Genomic DNA, 21878 nt, shown 5'->3' with positions numbered 1-21878 from the left:
TGCCCCTGGAGCGGACAGTACACAGCAAGGATTTGTTGAGCTTCCTGGAAGATCTTATGACCTACAGGGGGCGTAAACAGCCCTGTGGTGTTTCTTTATAGGCAATTATTCAGCAACTAACTTTGGTGCGATTGTATGGAGGAGGGGATGGACTCGCATTGGACCACAATAAATGGGAAACTTAAACGAATCATTTTCTTGCAAAATCCAATTGCATTTTTGTTGCTTTTTTGTCCCAAATGTCCAACAGGGAGGGATTAAATGCCCCCAGGGGTTACAAATGAACTTGTCCGGCGACCAATTTTGACCAGAATGCGTCTGTGTGGAAGATGGTTGTTTCATAATACCTATACAAAATAATTTCATAATACAAATAACTGTGCCATTAAACAAATCACTTTTCTGTAAATATAGCCTAAAGTTTTAGCTGCCTTTTTAGCTCAATTTTTCGTAGCACCCGGAACCAAGTAGCTACCTGATTAAAGGCGCTTAAAACCCCACAAAAACTGCCCAAAACTGATGGCTCTAATTCCCCCTAGCAACAGCACATGCATATGTGCTAACTCAACCGTAAAATTCACCCCATGCATCACTGGTTGCTTAATGACGTCCTCCTTCTATTGTGACAGCAGAGAACACAATAACACGTTGGCATTTTCCGTCGGTGAAACCTTTTTCAAAAAAATACCAGTGGGTCTAATATACCGAAACACAGAGCCTTATTGGCTTTGGGACGTTCACTATGGCGTCCAATCTTTTCAAGAATATGGCGCCAAAATAAAAAAATTTGTTGTTTAAGTGAGGTCCGCCGAGAGCAGGAGGTACACTTATTTGTGAAATAACTGACGCGTCTTTAACAGAAGCATTACCTTTCTATAAAGTAGGTTTCGAAACTGACGGACTCCATTTTGAGCAGCATTTAATCCCGCCTATAGTCATGGGTACAGCAAGACGAATGATGGATTGATTTCCAGTAAAAACTCGAAGTAGACATGGATTTTTCTACTTGTAGAGTACTTGCCAAGTCGTTTATAGACTTAACTTGCCTTGCGTCTTTCCGAAGACTTGCGCTCATGTAAATTTAATCCTATACCACCTTTGTCTCCAAAACACAACCTCATGTCAAATCGAGACTGTTTTTAATTGTAACGAAAATAGTACAATGATAGATTGATTGCCAATAATCAACAAGTTTTCAAAAGTTAAAATTAATGAATGTCAACGTAAATACAATTTGTACATAATGAACTTGTATACAATCACAACACATGAATACTAAGCAATGAAGTACAATCAAATGGTTGCATCATAAGATTTTGCTTGTAAGCTATTTACTAGATGTTTTTAATTGCTAAGCTTGTATGTTTAGTATTTTTTTGACAGGGGCACAAATCAAGTTAAAGGGACTCTAGTGCAGTCTTTTTAGGTTTTCCTAGGCCAGTCTTCGGAATTTGATCAATAAACTCCAAGCCACCAAAGAGTTGCTGGTATTCTGCCACTTGTGCGTTGTAGAATTTAAGCAACTCTTCCTTTGTCAAACATTCGTCTTTTTTGACAACAAAACCTTTTGCCGCCTCGTTGTATACTGGATGAGTTGTACGAACAACAACGGCTTCCGCCACACCTGGATGAGACAAAAGTACTTCTTCGAGCTGAGTGGGAAAAACTGCCATATTGCCGTGTGATTTAATCACGTTTTTCAGTCTGTCGACAACGTAAACAAATCCTTGCTCGTCATAATATCCCAAGTCTCCAGTCCGAAACCAACCACATTTATCCAACACTGCATCAGTTGCTTCTTTGTCATTCAAATATCCCTTGAAAATACCAGGACTCTTTACAAAAAACTCCCCTTGTTTACCAGGTCCAAGTTCTGTCCCGTCATCAACATCGATCACTTTAAGTTGAACATTGGGACAAAGCATTCCCACGCTTTCAAATGGAGTTTGTTTTGTTGGGGAACACGTTACCAACCCTCCTTCAGAAATTCCATATCCACTTGTTACAGCCACATGGAACTTATCACTTGCTTTCTGCATTAACTCCTTGGGTGTTGAAGCTCCAGTAACTCTAATAAATCGCAATGTGTTGATATTTTCCAAAACAGCTTCGTTTGTAATTCTGTTAAACGTGACGTAGTCACTGATGATGGCGCCATTCACGCCATAAATTTTAACGCAGTAACTGAACAACTCTGGTGGTAGATTTGTTGTAACAATGTGCTTCACACCCAAAACAATGTGGGTAAAAAAACTCCAGAATCCAAAAAAGTGCAGTTGTTTGCAAACGGTTAACATACACTCAGCAGGTTTCAGGTTTTGAATGAATTCATAAATCCCAATGGAAGGCATAAAACTGGCATTTGTAACAACCAGGGCTTTTGGTTCTCCTGTTGAACCGCTTGTAAAAACGATTGTCAGTGGATCTTCATGAAGATCAACACCGCTGGATGATAATATTTCTTCCAGTGCTTTCTCTGAAGCAGAATCGCCAGATGCCTTGAAAAAGTCAAAGTCATAAATAATAACTTGCTCAAGTTCTGACTTTAACTCCTGTTGCAATCCTTGTTCTTCGCAAATACAGAACTTTGCATTCACTTTCTTCATTTGTTTGGCAATATCTTTAGGTACAGCGTTGATATTGCCAATAGCTAGTGTAGCCTTGCACAAAATAATTCCAAGTATCAACGGAAAACATTTTGGATGGAAGTCAACCACCAAGCCAACAACATCGCCCTTCTCTACACCAATGGAACGTAGTTTGAGTGCAAACTCAATTGACTGTTGGCGGAGTTGGCTGAATGTCCACGATTGATCTTGATAAGGATCCACCAACGCCACAGAGTTGCCGAAATGTTCCATCTTTTCCAAAGCATATTGAGCGATTGGAACTTGGGGAATCTCAACATCTGGAAACGGACTTTTCAGCACCATTCTTATCAGAAAGCAGTCGACTGTAAACTTCAAAAGAACATGTGTGCAGGGGCTGTCAAGTACTGCATGGCTACCGAACCGTAACAGCACGTAATGGCCTTTTTCAGTTTTCATTATTTTGTGGCGTTAACTTTGCTGATAAGGTATTTTCCACAGCATTGGTGAACCCGGTACCAAGCACAATTTTCTTGATGGAAATGTGAGGCAATCCCAAGTATATGGTTTAAAGGTGGATACAGCATCCCGCAGTCACAAGTATACACAACTGCTTTCGAAACACCACAAGCTCTCCAAATTTGGCAAAAACTTTATCACTTACTTAGCAATGAGAGCATTTGTTTCGCAATTTCTTATTATATACAAAGAAATAAAAAAGCAACATTCAATTTTAAGGTTTAGTAACTACACGCATCAGTGAACCATGTGGTTGCTTTTGTGGCTTTGAATGCTCGACAAATAGCTAGTCATGTGCAGAAACCTGACTCAGACAAAACGTCGGGCTGATAGTAAAAGAATCCAAGTGTGTATCGGCCGGTCGTTGGAAACGCGATCCACAAAAAAATACGATTGTTCTTTTTTGGTCGGTGGAAACTTTTTATCTATCAAGTTTCTATATGACAATTAAACCAAAGAAATGCTGTTTTCAAGGCCCTCTACAATAATGCACCTGTCGACTGTTTCCGCTTGTTTCCCAGTAACCGTTGTTGGGTCTTGTGACTTACAAAGGGTCCTAATATTCATTAAAAAAATATTGCCCCTGGAGCGGACAGTACACAGCAAGGATTTGTTGAGCTTCCTGGAAGATCTTATGACCTACAGGGGGCGTAAACAGCCCTGTGGTGTTTCTTTATAGGCAATTATTCAGCAACTAACTTTGGTGCGATTGTATGGAGGAGGGGATGGACTCGCATTGGACCACAATAAATGGGAAACTTAAACGAATCATTTTCTTGCAAAATCCAATTGCATTTTTGTTGCTTTTTTGTCCCAAATGTCCAACAGGGAGGGATTAAATGCCCCCAGGGGTTACAAATGAACTTGTCCGGCGACCAATTTTGACCAGAATGCGTCTGTGTGGAAGATGGTTGTTTCATAATACCTATACAAAATAATTTCATAATACAAATAACTGTGCCATTAAACAAATCACTTTTCTGTAAATATAGCCTAAAGTTTTAGCTGCCTTTTTAGCTCAATTTTTCGTAGCACCCGGAACCAAGTAGCTACCTGATTAAAGGCGCTTAAAACCCCACAAAAACTGCCCAAAACTGATGGCTCTAATTCCCCCTAGCAACAGCACATGCATATGTGCTAACTCAACCGTAAAATTCACCCCATGCATCACTGGTTGCTTAATGACGTCCTCCTTCTATTGTGACAGCAGAGAACACAATAACACGTTGGCATTTTCCGTCGGTGAAACCTTTTTCAAAAAAATACCAGTGGGTCTAATATACCGAAACACAGAGCCTTATTGGCTTTGGGACGTTCACTATGGCGTCCAATCTTATCAAGAATATGGCGCCAAAATAAAAAAATTTGTTGTTTAAGTGAGGTCCGCCGAGAGCAGGAGGTACACTTATTTGTGAAATAACTGACGCGTCTTTAACAGAAGCATTACCTTTCTATAAAGTAGGTTTCGAAACTGACGGACTCCATTTTGAGCAGCATTTAATCCCGCCTAGTCATGGGTACAGCAAGACGAATGCTGGATTGATTTCCAGTAAAAACTCGAAGTAGACATGGATTTTTCTACTTGTAGAGTACTTGCCAAGTCGTTTATAGACTTAACTTGCCTTGCGTCTTTCCGAAGACTTGCGCTCATGTAAATTTAATCCTATACCACCTTTGTCTCCAAAACACAACCTCATGTCAAATCGAGACTGTTTTTAATTGTAACGTAAATAGTACAATGATAGATTGATTGCCAATAATCAACAAGTTTTCAAAAGTTAAAATTAATGAATGTCAACGTAAATACAATTTGTACATAATGAACTTGTATACAATCACAACACATGAATATTAAGCAATGAAGTACAATCAAATGGTTGCATCATAAGATTTTGCTTGTAAGCTATTTACTAGGTGTTTTTAATTGCTAAGCTTGTATGTTCAGTATTTTTATGACAGGGGCACAAATCAAGTTAAAGGGACTCTAGTGCAGTCTTTTTAGGTTTTCCTAGGCCAGTCTTTGGAATTTGATCAATAAACTCCAAACCACCAAACAGTTGCTGGTATTCTGCCACTTGTGCGTTGTAGAATTTAAGCAACTCTTCCTTTGTCAAACATTCGTCTTTTTTGACAACAAAACCTTTTGCCGCCTCGTTGTATACTGGATGAGTTGTACGAACAACAACGGCTTCCGCCACACCTGGATGAGACAAAAGTACTTCTTCGAGCTGAGTGGGAAAAACTGCCATATTGCCGTGTGATTTAATCACGTTTTTAAGTCTGTCGACAACGTAAACGAATCCTTGCTCGTCATAATATCCCAAGTCTCCAGTCCGAAACCAACCACATTTATCCAACACTGCATCAGTTGCTTCTTTGTCATTCAAATATCCCTTGAAAACACCAGGACTCTTTACAAAAAACTCCCCTTGTTTACAAGGACCAAGATCTGTCCCGTTATCAACATCGATCACTTTAAGTTGAACATTGGGACAAAGCATTCCTACGCTTTCAAATGGAGTCTGACTTGTTGGGGAACACGTTGCCATCCCTCCTTCAGAACTTCCATATCCACTTGTTACAGCCACATGGAACTTATCACTTGCTTTCTGCATTAACTCTTTTGGTGTTGAAGCTCCACCAACTCTAATAAATCGTAACGCGTAGATATTTTCCAACAGAGCTTCGTTTGTAATTCTGTTAAACGTGACGTAGTCACTGATGATGGCGCCATTCACGCCATAAATTTTCACGCAGTGGCTGAACAACTCTGGTTGTAGATTTGGTGCGACAATGTGCTTCACTCCCAAAACAATGTGGGTAAAGAAACTCCAGAATCCAAACAAGTGTAGTTGTTTGCAAACGGTTAACATACACTCAGCAGGTTTCAGGTTTTGAATGGATTCATAAATTGCCATGGAAGCCATAAAACTGGCATTTGTAACAACCAGGGCTTTTGGTTGTCCTGTTGAACCGCTTGTAAAAACGATTGTCAGTGGATCTTCATGAAGATCAACACCGCTGGATGATAATATTTCTTCAAGTGCTTTCTCTGAAGCAGAATCGCCAGATGCTTTGAAAAAGTCAAGGTCATAAATATCAACTTGCTCAAGTTCTGACTTTAATTCCTGTTGCAATCCATGTTCTTCGCAAATACAGAACTTTGCATTCACATGCTTCATTTGTTTGGCAATATCTTTAGGTACAGCGTTGATATTGCCAGTAGCTAGTGTAGCCTTGCACAAAATAATTCCAAGTATCATCGGAAAGCATTTTGGATGGAAGTCAACCACCAAGCCAACAACATCGCCCTTCTCTACACCAATTGAACGTAGTTTGACTGCAAACTCAATTGACTGTTGGCGGAGTTGGCTGAATGTCCACGATTGATCATGATAAGGATCCACCAACGCCACAGAGTTGCCGAAATGTTCCATCTTTTCCAAAGCATATTGAGCGATTGGAACTTGGGGAATCTCAACATCTGGAAACGTACTTTTCAGCACCATTGTTATCAGAAAGATTTCTAGATTTTAAAATTAAAAGCAGCTGTCTGTAAACCTCAAAATAACATGTATGCAGGGGCTGTCAAGCAATGCGTGGTTACCGAACCGTAACAAACGTGATTGCCTTTTTCATTTTTCTTATTTTGTGACGTTTGCTTTGCAGATAAGTTATTTACTACAGCATTGGTGAACCCGGTACCAAGCACAATTTTCTTGATGAAAATGTGAGGCAATACCAAGTATATGGTTTAAAGGTGTACAGAGCATCTCCTTGTTACATGTATGCACAACTGCTGCCTTCACAAAAAGCTCTCCAAATCAGGCAACAACTTATAGTAACTGCATACATCAGTAAACCGTCGTTTTGTTGGATACGGTAAGGTTGCTTTTGTGACCTTGAATGCTCGACAACTGGTTAATCATTTGCAGAAACCTGACTGTTACAAAACGTTGGGCGAATATTGAAATAAACAATCAAATGTAGAGGATCCAAGTTTGTATTGGCTAGCCGTTGAAAATGCGGTTATCCCAATAAACATACAGGGGTGTTTTTTTGATAATTTGCTACAATTCATTTAACTGTGCGATTCCAGGGGTAACTTGTTAGCTCTTAAACGGTTGTTTGACGTAATAATGGCAAATTTATTTGTTTCAGGGTACTAATACACAAGGACACAGAGTTTTCTTTGCTAAATTAGTTTCACTTCTAAAGTGAAAGGGGCTATGGAGTGTAAGTCTATGTAACATAGAAATCGTGCCTATAATTTAGTATAATATTTCGATTCAAATATACAACAGAAGATAACAGGTTTGCTTTGTTAACACCTAATCGTTGACTGATTTCTATATTGTGGATCAGGTTTGGCGAAAACTTGGTGTCCCGGTGTATTAGTATTTTCCCAATAACACAATTTGGTTGCATGATTTTTCAAGTAAACAGCATTGATCTAGGATGTAGTACGTTTACTTGATTACTGCAAACAAGTATGCGCCAAAAATTTATCATTCATACTGCAGTTAAGTCTGCCAGCTCTCGAATTAGATACATTTTTTTCTATTTTGTTGCTACTATGTGTGCTCGCTATTTACCTTTAGACATTATTTCCTATTGGTTGGCTTTAAAAAGACAAACAAACGAATAACACGACCAGGTCCACTGGTTTTCAACTTTTAATAAATCAACGCTACGTCTATATCGGTAATACATTAACAAAAAGGTGAAAAGAAGTTGGACGCTCTCGTCCGGAGCAGCACAGTGCACTTGCTGACGTCATAAATCTTTCACAGTTCGGGTTTGTCGGTGATGGCATCGGACGGTTTGCGACAAAACGGGCAGTGGTGTTTCTGAAGCACCATAAGCTCGTAATCGTCAGCATGAAACATCTACAAACGCAATTATTAAATAACAACATAACGTCACACAACAAGACCGTAAGTGTTGGATAGACGCCAGAAAGTATTAAAATTTCAGCGAAGCCACAGCCTAAACGCTTCTTGCTAATATAAAAAAAAATCGACATGGCAATTTTTAAAGAATATTTATATATATCCCCGGGCATATGTACAGAGTTGGAGTGTCAAACAATCTCGATCGCTCGGTGACATTTCCATAACTATGTCTTAAGCCTTAGTAATTGCCGAAGCAAATTATTAACCTGGAAACAGGAATCGCACATGGCAACCGCCACTTCGGGCATGAGGTTCTTAAAGTACTGGAACCGCAGAGGGGAGGGCCACCTTCTGATCAGAACTTCACGTCTTGACATGGAACGTAGAACTGTCCGATTCACCACAACTGGCATGTATTTTCCGCCCTCCTGAGATACACACGAGAGATAGGATTTAGAAGAAAATGTTTTTTTTCACATTTTTAAATGACAATCAGTAGCAGAGGCTAATCAAGTTTTGTAAATTTAACAAAGTTGCAATTGTAAACTTGCTTTGTCACTGCAACGACTTTATGGAGCACAAACACGACACAAGTGATCAAAAAAAAACGTGACGTTGTACCAAAAAGCTTTCTTTTTCAAATTACAATGTAATGCTCTTGGACTAATTTTATCAAACGAAAAAGTATCTAAAACGCAAAAGATAACATAGGCCTTTACTGTTTCTGGATACCATTCAAGTCAAAACTAATTCGAATAACGTCAATTGGCAAGTTTCTATAGCTAGCACTCAGCCTTACGGTCAAAAAATACCTCAAACGTTAAAAGTCGGGCTGTGAAAGGATCGTCATCCTCGTCGTCGTCCATGCGTAACGTCTGCGTGTTGGGATCGCTCTGCCAATCGTGATTGGCTCTCACCTGCCTACGCTGACCCGAGCCGACCAATTGGAGAGCTTCTTCGTCTGTTATCCCCTCCTCGAGGGAGAATTCCACCAGAGGAAGTACCTCTGCAAAACCGCGTATTTCATTGACAAAATTTCAAATGGGTAGACTTAGTACAACCCTTGGGTGCGACGGAACTACCAAGGATTCGCTGCTTTGAATAAAAACTAGTTTTATGTAAATGCCACAAGGTTTTAGTGCATTCTTGCTGGCCCATGTAAATACACTGTGGAAGAAATGAAATGCGAATAGACCTTTAAATTATATAGTCTCAAATACGTGGTGCAGTGTAGTTTACACAAAATTTTAACAATTCATCACTTGAACAACACTGCTTTGAACCCTTACCACGAAGACGTGAATGGGTATATACGAACACATTAAAACATTGCGGCGTAACACCTCATGAAGAACTAGATTTGTGTATAACAGATATGAAAATGATAGCCAGGGCGTGAAAAGCCTATATTTAAAGAGTTGGCAATATTAGGTGATTTATCTACATTTCGAAGATAAAGAGAGGTTGTATAACAATACATAGAATCTTTGAACATTCCATGCTTCCCGTATACTTACCGAAGGAAGAGAAGGAGAAGACGAAGGGTTGACCACAGTTGATGCAAGAACTTCCCTGTGGGTTAAGAAGGGGATTTGTGGTGGAACAACGGTAACACATGGGCTGTAAATCCTGTGAAGTCAAAAATACTGAAAGTTTGCCAACATCCTATAAAGAACTAAAGTCCCCAAAATTACACAAATGTACAAACTGTTTGAAAAACCATTGAAGCCAGACTTTTTGTTACAAATGCATCACTCTAACACCCACAAAGCTGCAACAGTCTGATGGCACGGAATATTTTCTTGTTATGTGTAAAATTAGTGGTAAATTAAGCCCGCGCAAGTAAAAGTGCAAAAATTAATGGTGTGATCTGCATTAACAGGAAGGTGAATATATTGGCCATATATAGACACGTGTGATGTTTGTAGGAAATGTGATAAAAACGTATACGACTAAACATTCTAAACACTGGCCTACCTCGTTGTCTTGGTAGGGTTTGGAACGTATGGTAACCGAGCCCAAATCGATCAGATTCTGGAACCTGAAGGGCAGCTTGAGTGTGTGCAGTTTCTCATAAGCGTGCCTTGCCAACTTGAACGCACCCAGAGAGCGGCTCTGCTTGGCCAGTGCGTACAAAGTAGCACTTCGATTGCAATACGGAGTCAAAGAAAAATTAGAGGCTGCAATTGTGAAATTAGGGCGGGTATTTTAGAACAACAAGGATATATCGAAACGAATAAACGGTACTGCATGTCTGAATTAATCCAAGCAACATGATTTTTTTTCTACACGTTGTATAGTATCAGAAGGGGTTACATTGTTTTTTTAAAGTTTTTTGTAATTCGTCGGCCAACCTTACAAAAGTTGAGAAGATGAATAGGAGATAAAAATATATTGTCTTGTGTGTAATTTAATTAAACCTTCTTGTATAAAAAGGATACACCCTGGATACACCACGCGGAGGTGGACCCCCGGAAATGCTGTGAAGCAGGAATCTAGCAATGTTGAAGAGTGCTTCGGGAAGATGAGAGGTAAACGGCTCATCCTATTTAAACAAAAGTTTGTAAACAAAAAAGTCCAAAAAATTAGGTCTGTTTTGTGGTAATTCTACGAGTGATTTGTGGTTTCATAACGTTTCTGATTCAAAAGTAACAGTTTCCTTCGTGGGTTTGGCGGTATTTGCTTCGGCTTTTATACCGACTTACGGTGTAGCGCTGAATTGAATGATAGACGTAATATATTTCCGCCAACTTTTGAAACTTTTCGAACTGGGCGAGCATCTCCTTCCGTCTTAAGGGTTGATCTGCACCAAAAACACAATTTTTTCTTCAACTTGCGGAAATGAAAAGGGCAAAAAATGTTTGTACAAATGATGAAAAAACAAAACTACAGCACAATGTAAAAAAAACTCTTTTCACATTCACTACATTAAACTTACAGCGAATAACTTGAGTAGGTTTAAGATGAAACCTGTTTAAGTTATTCACTGTGATATTAAAGAAGAAAAACAAACAAGAATTTCAAAACCTAGAAATTATACATAAATACACGAAGCCATAAAAACAATAAAAACACGACAAAAGTGGAACTGGAAAGATTGGTATCGACCTTCGGCAATATCAACGCACTGCATCGAAAGCATCCAGTAATAATATCCAGCATCGTTAAAACGACTTTCAAGCACTGCGTTGTCAGTTAATTCTTCCAACACTCGCAGAGCGTCGTCGATTCGACCAGCTTTGTGGAAAGCTAAACGAAATTTCGTAATTATTAGAAGCAGTAACGTTTCATGCAATGGCATGATTGACAGGATCGCCCCACTGCACAGGTCCTTACTTGGCCATCACAGCTATCGTGTCAAGATCATTACGTTTATAGGCTTCGCAGCCCAGGCATTGTAGCCTGTAAACCTAACGATTATTGGGACCAGTGTGATTTATCGTCTAACAAGAAGATGGGGTGTTGAACTCATTTTTACCACCCGTTCTTTGTACTGAGGAATTCAAATATAATTTATTTGTTTTCAGTTTAATTATAAACAAGAAACAACGTCCATAAGGGAGGTTACCTTTCTGTGCTTCTTCGAACTTGTCGTTTTCGGCAAGCCACTGTGCGTAAGGGACGTAAACGTCGTCCCTGTATTCGGGATTATTCTCGACAAGCGCGAACGCCTAAAGCGGAGAAACATAGTTAGGATTTCTTCATGGCATCTTGGAGAAACAGCCACTTATACCCTATTACATTTATCGCGTATAGAACAAAAACATTCATAATTTTTTACCATATTACTGTTTGTTTACTGCATCATGTGCAACATGTTCACAAAAAAATGAACAAAAAGAACACAGACACATATTTGGCCAAAAATACTAAGCTTTTACCAATGGGGCAAAGTTTCCTTACAAATATAACCCAGGGCCCTTGATGGGGAATTAATGTGCCGACCATTTTTAGGAAATCACATTACATTATAGGGAGGAGGCAATACTTTACGGTAAAAATCCCTTACTTTAAAAGCAAACAATGACATTTACTGGTCCTTGTTTGATATTAATAACCTCCTGAAAATTGTATGGGTCCTAGTCTGGGCCTCAATTAACCCACTTACTTCGTCCCAATTTTTCGTTTCAACATGAAGCTGCACGATCGCCTTCCTGTCTCCCATCTTGTTGTAAACCTCCACACAGTAAGCGTATTGTTCCAGGCGTTTCAGGTGCAGGGCACAAATACCCAGAGGTTCCCGGTCCGCCTTGTCCAGTTTTCGAGCCAAGTCGATCAACCTTGTGGAACATACGGCATGTTTGTAACGCTATAACCCTGATGAATGACTTTTTGGAAACCGTGTTGTTTTGATTAATCTAAAGCAGTGTTTCCCAAACTTTTTTTCTGCACCGCCCCCCAAAACACCTTGATCATTTAACAACGCCCAACAGAACAGACAAAAAACATAACGAATTTATTTGTTGCTTGTCAATTAACGCGATGGGTAAGGTTGGCGGAATGACACCAATTTCGTCTGATTTTTAATATTTCAATACCAAACTCTTGTTAAAACAAGTAAACCATACCACCGAAAATCCTTATTTTCGAATAGCGACTATTTAGCGTTGGTTGGTGACACATTGTGAAATTCACACATAAAATTCGTTGTGACGTCAGAATCAATAACTTTTAGTTCAGCATACGAGAAAAGACCTTTTTGAAGAAGCATAAATTATACAAAGATTGGACTGAATCATTTGAGTCAGTGATTCCCGCGTACCACCTAATTGAGTATACAAAGTAACCTATAGGGGATAAACTATCGAAAAAAAAATCAGTTACGATTTTTTTAATTCGAATTATACCTGCAAATTACGGAAAGGTGCTCACGTACGACCTGGAATGCGGTCGCGTATTACTAGTGGTACGTCATTTATTTTATAGCGCCCCCCAATGGCCCATTTGGTCTCCAGCGCCCCCCGTACGATTGCAAACGCCCCCAGGGGGGCGCAGGCGCCCACTTTGGGAACCACTGATCTAAAGGGAACTATACGTTTTGTCGTTTTCTAGACTAAAATTTATTGAATTTTAGGACATAACAATAACAAGCAACAAACCAGATTTAGCCAACGTTGTTTGAATAAAATGACGCCGTTGTTTATCAATTCAAGAATGTAAGTTGTAAAAAATAAACTTTTTTTATGCATTTGTTTTGGAACTTCTGTCACTCGTTAAAGCTATATTCATTTCACATCTCACATGTCTGTCCATCCGTGTTCTCCTATAATCTCGAGAGCTTTAAGATTTTCTCCAGCCGCCAAATACATTTTCGCTGCTTCGCGAGGTTCGTTTGTGTTTTTTGCCCACGTGGCTTGTTTTGCCATCAGTTGCTTGTGTTCGTTGGGGTCGCTGAGCTCCATGTATTCCTGCAAGCATCAGACTGTGGGTCAGGTTGTGTTTATGTCACGTATTGCATTTAATCAAAATCTTGACATAAGTTTTAGAGGGGTTTCAGTATAAATGAAGGCATTTTTGAAAACATTTTATGATGCATTTTTACCTGCTATAGTTTCTAGCGACAGACTGAATTTTTATGACACTTAATATCACGGGCTTTCGCGAGCTACGATGCTTGCTTCATCGGGTGAGATAAATAGCCTACACTCCTATAATATCAAAGTATGATAGTATACTTTACGAAGTAAAAAAGCAAGGCTAAAAATGTTTTTTTTCTCTCGTTAGGTCAACATATCATAAAAAATATTGTTGTCATCACTAAATTGTGTGAGGCATGATAATGTGACAAGCTGAAAGACCAACCTTGGCGAGTTCAAACATTCTGAGGTCAGTGTACATATCAGCAGCCTTCTGTGAATGTCCAGTTTTTCGATATAGCTTCGCTGCATCGTTGAATTCGCTCCTGTAAGCGTGGATGTCGGCCATGAAGAGATCTGTACTGGATTCACCGCGCCTCTGTCGGTCCTGTAAAGGTTTGGTATTTGCAACAAAATTGTCTCCCCAAATGCAACCTAAGCATGTAGATATGTAGTTGCTATAGGGTGTAACATGGGCTACAAGTTATTTTTATAAACACATAAACAAGTGAGACAAAAGAAATAATTACTTAGAAACGAATTACTATGAACACAAGTAACCTAATCAATTAGCTTGTACTTAAAACAGTTTACAACAAAGCCAACCAACTTCAATGCTTTGTATTAGTTCCAGGTATCGCAGGTTTCTTGTCCTGGTAAAGGCCCTTCTCGAAACTTCAATGTTGAGGCCGTCTAATGCTTTGTGTGCAAGGTAATCCCAATCTGATTCCGTCACACCAAGACATGCGATCTTGTAAGCCTCACTATCAAAAAACTCTTATTTTAAAACTGTTCAAAATTTTATCGAACAAAAACTAAAACATCATGCTTTTTGCCGTTGGCGGTTTGCTTAATCATGGATCAAACATGATTGTTTGATAATATGGCAAACGACAAGATAATTGTTCTGAAGCACTTCTACCAGAAAAGAATGAAATTTCTGTTTAGGTCAGAATTGAGTACGCGACATTATTATGACAACCAAATTCGGCGCTTTTCGTGTTTTAACCCAACTAGTTTGTCGCCAGCCTTGAATGCAATGACGACATTATGAGAAAGGCCGTCCTTCCTTCGTGAAGATGCAAAATCTTTACGACGAAATTGGGGAAGCACACAAAAGCCTACGACACCCGGTATTCCCAGGCGGTCACCCATCCAAGTACTAACCGGGCCCGACGTTGCTTAACTTCCCAGATCGGACGAGATGGGGGTGTTCTCAACGTGGTATGGTCGTAGGCGATAGCTAGCGTAATAGCGCCGCTTATATACCACGGACAATCGAATGTTGCTGCTTGGTCTTATTTAACGGTTTCATATATGGGCCAGAACTTCTCACAAATTTTACAGGCGGTCTAATGGCTCATGCGAGATAATTGAACAAAGAGTGTTTTACAGTTTATGGGCAAAAAAAAAACGTGCACTAAAATTGTACTAGACTTCGTTCTTGAACGACCAACGCCTGGCCATATTAAAAGACTCGACAGGCCAGATTTCACCCGTGGACCAGAGTTTGCCAATGTCTGGCCAAGACACAAATATTTAAAAAATTCAAGTCAACCTTTAAACAATCCTTTGCCGAAACGCCATTCGCACCATAAAATTCACGCTTAAACTGAGCAAACCTGTACATCTGGCGATCGAGGTATTGATACATGGGAGCCGATTGAGGAACGTCGACCGATTTCATGGCGTGAATATGTAGACAGAAGATGCGAGAACCACAGTAGCCAACCACGAAACCGTTCATACGACGCTGTTGTGCCGGAAAATTGCCAGCCTTAATACCAAGCAATCCCTTGCCCGAGTAACAAAGCATATCTTCGTTTTGTGTGTTCCATGCCACGCTGTTCGCATTGAGTTCCTGTGTAATGCACGGGTCCGTTATGAAAATATATTGTCAAATTCATTGGGTTAGTTATTAGATTCAGTGATTTTATTGAGGTAAAACTTCATTGTTTATCGTAATTTTTACAAAAAATGTGTACAAAAATAGTAAAATCCGTTAATGCAATTGGACGTTTGTTTTCTGGCGATAGACATGTTTGGTTAAACTGTTTTGTCCTTTTTTGAAAATTTTGGGTGACTATTTAATCAACTAAATGCTAATGAGGGGCAATGGTTTTTTGTGGCACTTTCACGGGTGTGGCCAGAGGTAAATTTAAAGAACGAATCTAAACACTCAACATATTTTCCTTGTCAATAGAAGAAAATTTCTAACTTCATTGTTTATCGTATAGATGCTGTGTATCATAAGGTAATATTAAATCAACTTGATATTAAGTTAAGAAACAAGGTGTTGAATAAACCAGTTACAAGACGGCCCCAAATTATCAAAATATTGAAACATAGAAAACAAGAAAAGAAACCATACAACGTTTGTTTTGAAGTTTGCGTATCCTTGAAAAATACACGCAGTGACGTTATCTGTCTTCATTTTTCATGAATTTGTGACATATGTAAGGCCATGTGAACCCGTATACATACATATATGACAGGACATCCATGAATGTAATTTAAGAGTCGCACAAAACCGGACGTTGCGTAGATACGACCAAGAATAGTTGAGTGTTATAGAAGATACAAAAACCCTCACTAAATAAATGTGCAACAATTTAAAATCTTTGTTACCTCGAAAAGAAGTTCCTTGGTGCCAAGGTCATACACCAAGCAGGTTGAGTTGTCGTTGATAATCGCAAGTTTGCCGCGCGTCATGCTTAAATCCAAGCAGCGCACAGCATTGTTGATTTTTAAAAGCTCAATGGGAAAAGGGTTGTCCACGAAAATTTGCAGTACCTATAAATTCGTAAAACTAAACATGACTAGTAGTGACAAGAGATACGGATGAAGACGGTGTTGTAATCATGCCACCAATGTAAAATATCTCGGGTCCCTAATCAAATGATGTGCTGGTTAAGTTGCTTTAAAACAATTTTTATTATATGACCAACTGTTTCCGTGAACGTGCAAAAACAACAAACGTAGTTTTTAAGCATTCAAAGCTAACATGGATAGAAACATACCTGTCCATTCTTTAGTCCCAGCAGCAAGCCTTCTCGACCAGAAGGTCCCCCAATAACTTTGATATATCGAATATTTGCATCCAACGCCCATTCCCTTTGCTTTTCGCCGCTCATTGAGTAGCAAGTAAGGCGATTTTCCTGAAAAAATTAGAGCATTCTTGTGTAATAACGTATTTATTTAACAAAAACTTGAAACAATTCTTACGTCACAAAAAAAATCTGCTTTAAAAGTGAGAAAAACTTACCTGGCAGAGAATGATGTTCATCATGCAGACGACCAACAGATTGCAATCAAACTGTTTGACAATTTTGTTTACCGGCTTGTAATACGAATTACCGTCGTTGCTGACGTGCTTGTAGATCACAATGCGATCGGAGAGTTGAACCTAAAAATATTTAATATAGGAAAACCTCATAAAAAATACTACAGGAATCAAACTGTGCTGCTCAATTTAATTTTTTTTTTTTTTTGAACAACAACAGAACCGAAATAAATATTGGTGAATACTAAAAGTATCAAAAACGGTGTATATTTCTTGTTTTTTCTTCGGAAAAACGAACAGTTTAGTATTCATCATTTTCAGTTTTCAATAATATTGATGTTGTTAACAAGGAATGCAAAGATATAAAAAAAAAATTTTTTTGACTATAATTGGATAACATTCAACATAAGCAATGCTTGAAAGCAGTGTTTCCCAACCGGTGGTACGCGTACAACTAGTGATACGCGACGGCATTGCAGGAGGTACGCGAGCACCTTTCCGTAATTTGCGGATATAGTTCGAATTAAAAAATCGTAAGTGATCTCAAAATGTTTGTTACTTCATCCCCTAGGTTACTTTGTAACACTCAACTAAATCGTAAGTGTAAATTCATCAAATATTGTTGTGAATATTTTAACCAAAACTTACTGCAAGATTATCTTTGTAAACAGAGATTTTCTTTACAATATCGTGACAGTGGATCGTAATTCTTGATTCCCGCTCATCCAGTCCGTTCGCTTCCAGAATGGATGTGTTGAGCTGCTGGACCACGACGTCGGTCAGACGTTCACGAAAAGCGTAAATATCCCTGTATAGTCCGTGGACCGTTGTGAAAGTAACACTGTGACACGTGACAGATCCGTCCTGGTGACCAACGACCTGAAAATCAACAATTTAATAAAAAAACTGTACAAAAATAACAAAATCCGTTCATGCAATTGGACGTTTGTTTTCTGACGATGACATGTTTGCTTAAACTGTTTTGTCCTTTTTTGAAAATTTAGGGTGACTATTTGCTAATGAGGGGCAATGGTTTTCTTTGGCACTTTCACGGGTGTGGCCAGAGGTAAATTTAAAGAACGAATCCAAACACTCAACATATTTTCCTTGACAATAGAAGAAAATTTTTACACTTTCACATCAGAATTTCCCACCAAAAAATCCAAACATAGATGTTGCATAAAAATAGTACTTACAACCACATTTGTGTTGGGCCGACAAGCAACCGTCCACACCCATCCAGCATTAGAGTCAGAAATATTCCCGAGAAATTGGCCCTCCCTTGAATAAAGGGAAGACTTCCCATTTGCTCCCCCAATGATCAAATACTTCCCTTCGTCGAAGTATTGCAGCGTACATGGGTCATAGTCCAACTTAACATCCTTTCCAATCTTTAAAAAAGTTTTTTAATAAATAATATTGATGACATTACTTAATATTTTTTTTTCTTATTGCTTGTCACAAATTTATATAAAATGTCCAAACCTGTTGCTTTTCTGTTCATTTTTCACATTGTCATAGATTTTATGTAGCTGTCTACATTTCTATCAAATCACACTTTTTGATTATAGTCATTAAAAACATAGTCACATGAAACAGTTAACAAAAAATTTCACCTGCTTTCCATTGAGATGGTAGAAGGCCAAGTTTTGACCCCAATCAGCAACAGCCAAAATATCCTTGGAATTATCTCTAAAACAAACAATAGACAATGTGTTATTGGAAAGGATAACTTTATAATGAAGTTTAAATGTTTATCCTCATAAAACAAAAAAAGAAATGTTTGGCTTTTCTCATTATTTACCAGTCAGCATAACAAACCCTTACTTGTCTGGATTCCACCTGAGGCACCATACAGGAGACAACGACCCTCCAGGTCTCTCAATTTTAACCTTTTCCTCTCCGAGCTTGCTTCGGATGCTTACAATTCCATTCATCAAACCCAATGCAAAATATTGTCCATCATTTGTCCAGCTGTACAGCAACATAAAAAATTTTAAACAAAGGTTAGATATCAGTAAAGCAACATGACAACAACAAAAACTACAGGCATGTGCTGTTGTTTTAAATGAATTGTAAGTTAAACACTATGAATTGAATAAGATCGAAATAAATTCTCAACCTAACATTAACAATCAATCTACACAAACAAATGCCATGTTTGAGAGTTACCTGCAAGATGCAATCCTGCTATTGATCTTATGCTTATTAACAGACTTTTGCTTTGGTGCCCACAGACCTGTCACAATATAAATTTAAATGTAAGTCACAATTCATTGTAGGTAAAGTGTGCAAAAACTTACCAAAGTCATTTTCAGCACATGACAACAGCTGTGGTGCAATAGGATTGTATGCCAAACACTGGATGCTGTCATTGTGCCTACATAAAATCATATTTTATTTAATATGTTTGCTATAGTTATACTACTCCATTTAACATCATTGTATTAGGACAGTTACAAACAATGGGGATTGTAGCATAAAATAGGAAAAACTGTAGCATTTCATAGTTGTGAAATTGGACACTAACTTACACATATTTTAATACTCCACTGAGTTTGTCATTCCAGATGATCACAGACTTGTCAGCCGAGCCCGATGCGAACATTTTGCCTGAACACAACAAAAAACAGTTTGGATAAAGGTATTTTTGTGAATATTGGCCTGTAAACTATTTGTTTAGGTTTTTTTAACATTAAAACCAAACATACACACAGTACCATCTTTGGAGTATGCTAAGCAGTGCACAGTGTCCTTATGTGCCTTCAGGGGAGAAAGAGCTGTTCCCTCACTGGGGTCGTACACAAGTACCTTGGCACCGGCCGCCACCAACAGCTGAGAACCATCTGGTTTGAATGCCACAGCATATATGCTAAAATGCAAATATCAGCATTATATAAATGTCTGTCTGATTGTTACATGCACATTAGTTTATACAAAAATAGCGACGGGCATTAGGAAATACTGTTTAATGTAATAAGAATAACAATTGTTTACAAGTACGCCCATACAAAATAATATAGCCTAAAGGCTTTAATAAAAAGGTTTACCAAACAGGTGCACGCTTTGCTTTATCCGTGACGTTGTCCGCCCAAAGCGGTACTGTCCTCATGATGAAATCTTGTACTTTCTAATTCAATTTGGTTGAGAAATCAACGCTAACTTCGTTATTACTAAATGCAAACTAAATGCAATTTTGTCTCGGCTTGTTAAATTTAGTTGTTGGTAACGTTCATTCATGCGTGACAAAATATTACCTAACCCTTTGCCAAATTTTTATGACAGAAATAGAGTATACAAGTCACAAAATACCTCTTTCTACCATTTTATTTTTGTTGAGTTTAGTGTAAAAAGTATAAATTCACACATATATACCAATAAGTTTTGGAACCAATTCGTTATTTTACTCAAAAAATACTCAAAATCATTTTGTTTGAGAGTAATGTTTCTGATTACGGTTAATTTTATCAAACCGCTTGATTTAAAATATTTGTTCTGCTTCGCATTTTTGTTTGATTGTGTTGACGAAAGTAGATTGTTAGAGTGATAAAAACAAAAAAAAACGACGTAATTGTCAACTGTCTCTTAAAAACTAAAATTAAAACTATGCCACCCCATACGACTCAATGCATTCAGTTCATTGTGGTGGTATATATCATTAATGTTAAAATGTGTTCTTTGTAGGCTGTATTTTTTTATTGTTTCAAATAATAGGCTGTGTTTATTTGATATACCTACTTTCTTTTCAATTTTAAGCATATATTTTACATTTTTATGCTTGTTACAGATCTAAAGAAAGTTTTATGGAATAACAGAGCATGACAGAAATTTGTCAGTAATGGCTGAGGTTCATATTATTGGACAGTTAGTGGGTGCAAGTGAGTTTCCAGAGCACAATTTGTTCTGCAAATGGGGAATCCATGCAGGAGGAGCATGGAAGCTAATTGCTGGACTGAAAGCAGGTCAAACGCAGGTGGATAACCCGGAAAATGAGGAGTTTGCCTACTGGTCACATCCCATTGATGTGCATTATGCTGCTAAAGGACTCCAAGGATGGCCTAGGATTCATGTACAAGTGTGGCACCAGGACACTTTGGGAAGAAATGAGTTATATGGCTATGGATTCGTTCACATACCATCATCTCCTGGCTGCCATGAGATTGAATGTGTGACTTGGAGGCCCATCGGCACTATGCAAGAAGAGCTCACGCAGTATTTTGTGGGTGGTTGCCCCCAGCTAAAGAACCCAGATTTGATATACAGTGGGGCGGATCGGTACAAACTTCGTACCACAGCTATGGGAAAAGTGCACTTGAAACTAAACCTAATTTTCAGAAACTTTGACAAATATGGAGTTGAGTGTTAATAGTTTTAGGTTTTGTTGTTTTTTGTGTGATTATATTTTTTGTGCCTTGTTTTGAAGCTTCCTTTCAGAGCTTTTTATAAACACTGTGCTAACTTGCTAGTATTTTAGTTTGGTGTTGGTGCATCTAATATGTTACGCAATGTACACCGATTGTTGTCCTCTTTTGTTGCACAATGTGTAATTTGATAAAGTAGTTTTCAAAAATTTGTAAACACTTGACATAATGTTTTCACTGAATTGCCTGGTATGTTTTGGCTAATTTTTTTAGTATGGTTTTGTATTATTTACTAGTTGTCAGTAAACACGATTCCTCCGTTTAAATTTGCCGAAATAGCCAACACAAGCAAGCAGTAATCAGCGATTAAACATGACATGTGCGCGCTTCTTTCGTATCAAGTCACTCAGTTTAATTGTCCAACGGATGTATGTTTCTGTGTGATTTTTAGCACAAGACATGTTTTGTCACTGTGGCAATTTGCTTCAGCAAAATTACGTTTGTAGTTGTTTGGCTTCGTAGCGGATGTGAGTAATATTGTGCAAGCTAGAAATTCTCACTTTCATTGGGTTTATAATGCTTTGGTGAGATGGAACCAGACTTGTTAAACAACTATATAATTCTAATTCTCTGGTTAGGCGAATTAGTGCAAAATG

The 21878-nt window shown here is 38.4% G+C and overlaps 4 protein-coding genes and 1 non-coding gene across 5 annotated transcripts; 1 reads left to right on the top strand and 4 right to left on the bottom strand.

Moving 5' to 3' along the window:
- Positions 1–1397: 1397 nt before the first annotated feature.
- On the bottom strand, positions 1398–2933 carry LOC145894678 (putative 4-coumarate--CoA ligase 2). The gene has a single exon (XM_082983350.1). The coding sequence runs from the start codon at positions 2931–2933 to the stop codon at positions 1398–1400; it is 1536 nt and encodes a 511-aa protein (XP_082839476.1).
- Positions 2934–5080: 2147 nt separating this feature from the next.
- On the bottom strand, positions 5081–6616 carry LOC145894582 (putative 4-coumarate--CoA ligase 2). The gene has a single exon (XM_082983234.1). It carries the CDS (start codon positions 6614–6616, stop codon positions 5081–5083), a length of 1536 nt encoding a protein of 511 aa, XP_082839360.1.
- A 1136-nt stretch (positions 6617–7752) lies between these two features.
- Positions 7753–20056, bottom strand: LOC145908159 (intraflagellar transport protein 122 homolog). The gene is made up of 26 exons (XM_082995362.1): positions 19912–20056; positions 19582–19733; positions 19396–19474; positions 19165–19241; positions 19034–19100; positions 18689–18835; positions 18478–18553; positions 18058–18252; positions 17510–17740; positions 16844–16984; positions 16599–16736; positions 16207–16371; positions 15201–15439; positions 14189–14342; positions 13805–13966; positions 13244–13410; positions 12111–12282; positions 11571–11673; positions 11111–11251; positions 10708–10805; positions 10444–10547; positions 9980–10145; positions 9520–9631; positions 8815–9008; positions 8269–8430; positions 7753–7996 (listed from the first exon to the last, which is right to left on the bottom strand). The coding sequence occupies exons 1-26, from the start codon at positions 19971–19973 to the stop codon at positions 7895–7897; spliced, it is 3606 nt and encodes a 1201-aa protein (XP_082851488.1). The 5' UTR covers positions 19974–20056; the 3' UTR covers positions 7753–7894.
- Positions 14697–14816, bottom strand: LOC145887837 (5S ribosomal RNA). The gene has a single exon (XR_014399319.1). It is a non-coding gene; the product is annotated as a 5S ribosomal RNA (ribosomal RNA).
- A 407-nt stretch (positions 20057–20463) lies between the features above and the next one.
- Positions 20464–21710, top strand: LOC145906892 (B9 domain-containing protein 2-like). Its single transcript, XM_082994358.1, has one exon. It carries the CDS (start codon positions 20700–20702, stop codon positions 21225–21227), a length of 528 nt encoding a protein of 175 aa, XP_082850484.1. The 5' UTR covers positions 20464–20699; the 3' UTR covers positions 21228–21710.
- Positions 21711–21878: the final 168 nt, after the last annotated feature.

Source organism: Ascidia mentula, chromosome 1 (genome assembly GCF_947561715.1).
Source record: "Ascidia mentula chromosome 1, kaAscMent1.1, whole genome shotgun sequence".
Lineage (NCBI taxonomy): Eukaryota > Metazoa > Chordata > Ascidiacea > Phlebobranchia > Ascidiidae > Ascidia > Ascidia mentula.
Note: the sequence above shows the minus strand (reverse complement) of the source record. Positions and strands in the feature narration are given on the sequence as shown.

Excerpts from the sequence above, each read along its gene's own strand:
- LOC145894678 (XM_082983350.1), bottom strand. The coding sequence starts at position 2,933 with ATGGTGCTGAAAAGTCCGTTTCCAGATGTTGAGATTCCCCAAGTTCCA.
- LOC145894582 (XM_082983234.1), bottom strand. The coding sequence starts at position 6,616 with ATGGTGCTGAAAAGTACGTTTCCAGATGTTGAGATTCCCCAAGTTCCA.
- LOC145908159 (XM_082995362.1), bottom strand. The coding sequence starts at position 19,973 with ATGAGGACAGTACCGCTTTGGGCGGACAACGTCACGGATAAAGCAAAG. Across the intron at positions 16,737-16,843 it reads TGAACATCATTCTCTGCCAG|GAAAATCGCCTTACTTGCTA; the intron begins GTAAGTTTTTCT and ends TAATTTTTTCAG. Across the intron at positions 10,806-11,110 it reads GTGCGTTGATATTGCCGAAG|ATCAACCCTTAAGACGGAAG; the intron begins GTCGATACCAAT and ends TTTTTGGTGCAG.
- LOC145906892 (XM_082994358.1), top strand. The coding sequence starts at position 20,700 with ATGGCTGAGGTTCATATTATTGGACAGTTAGTGGGTGCAAGTGAGTTT.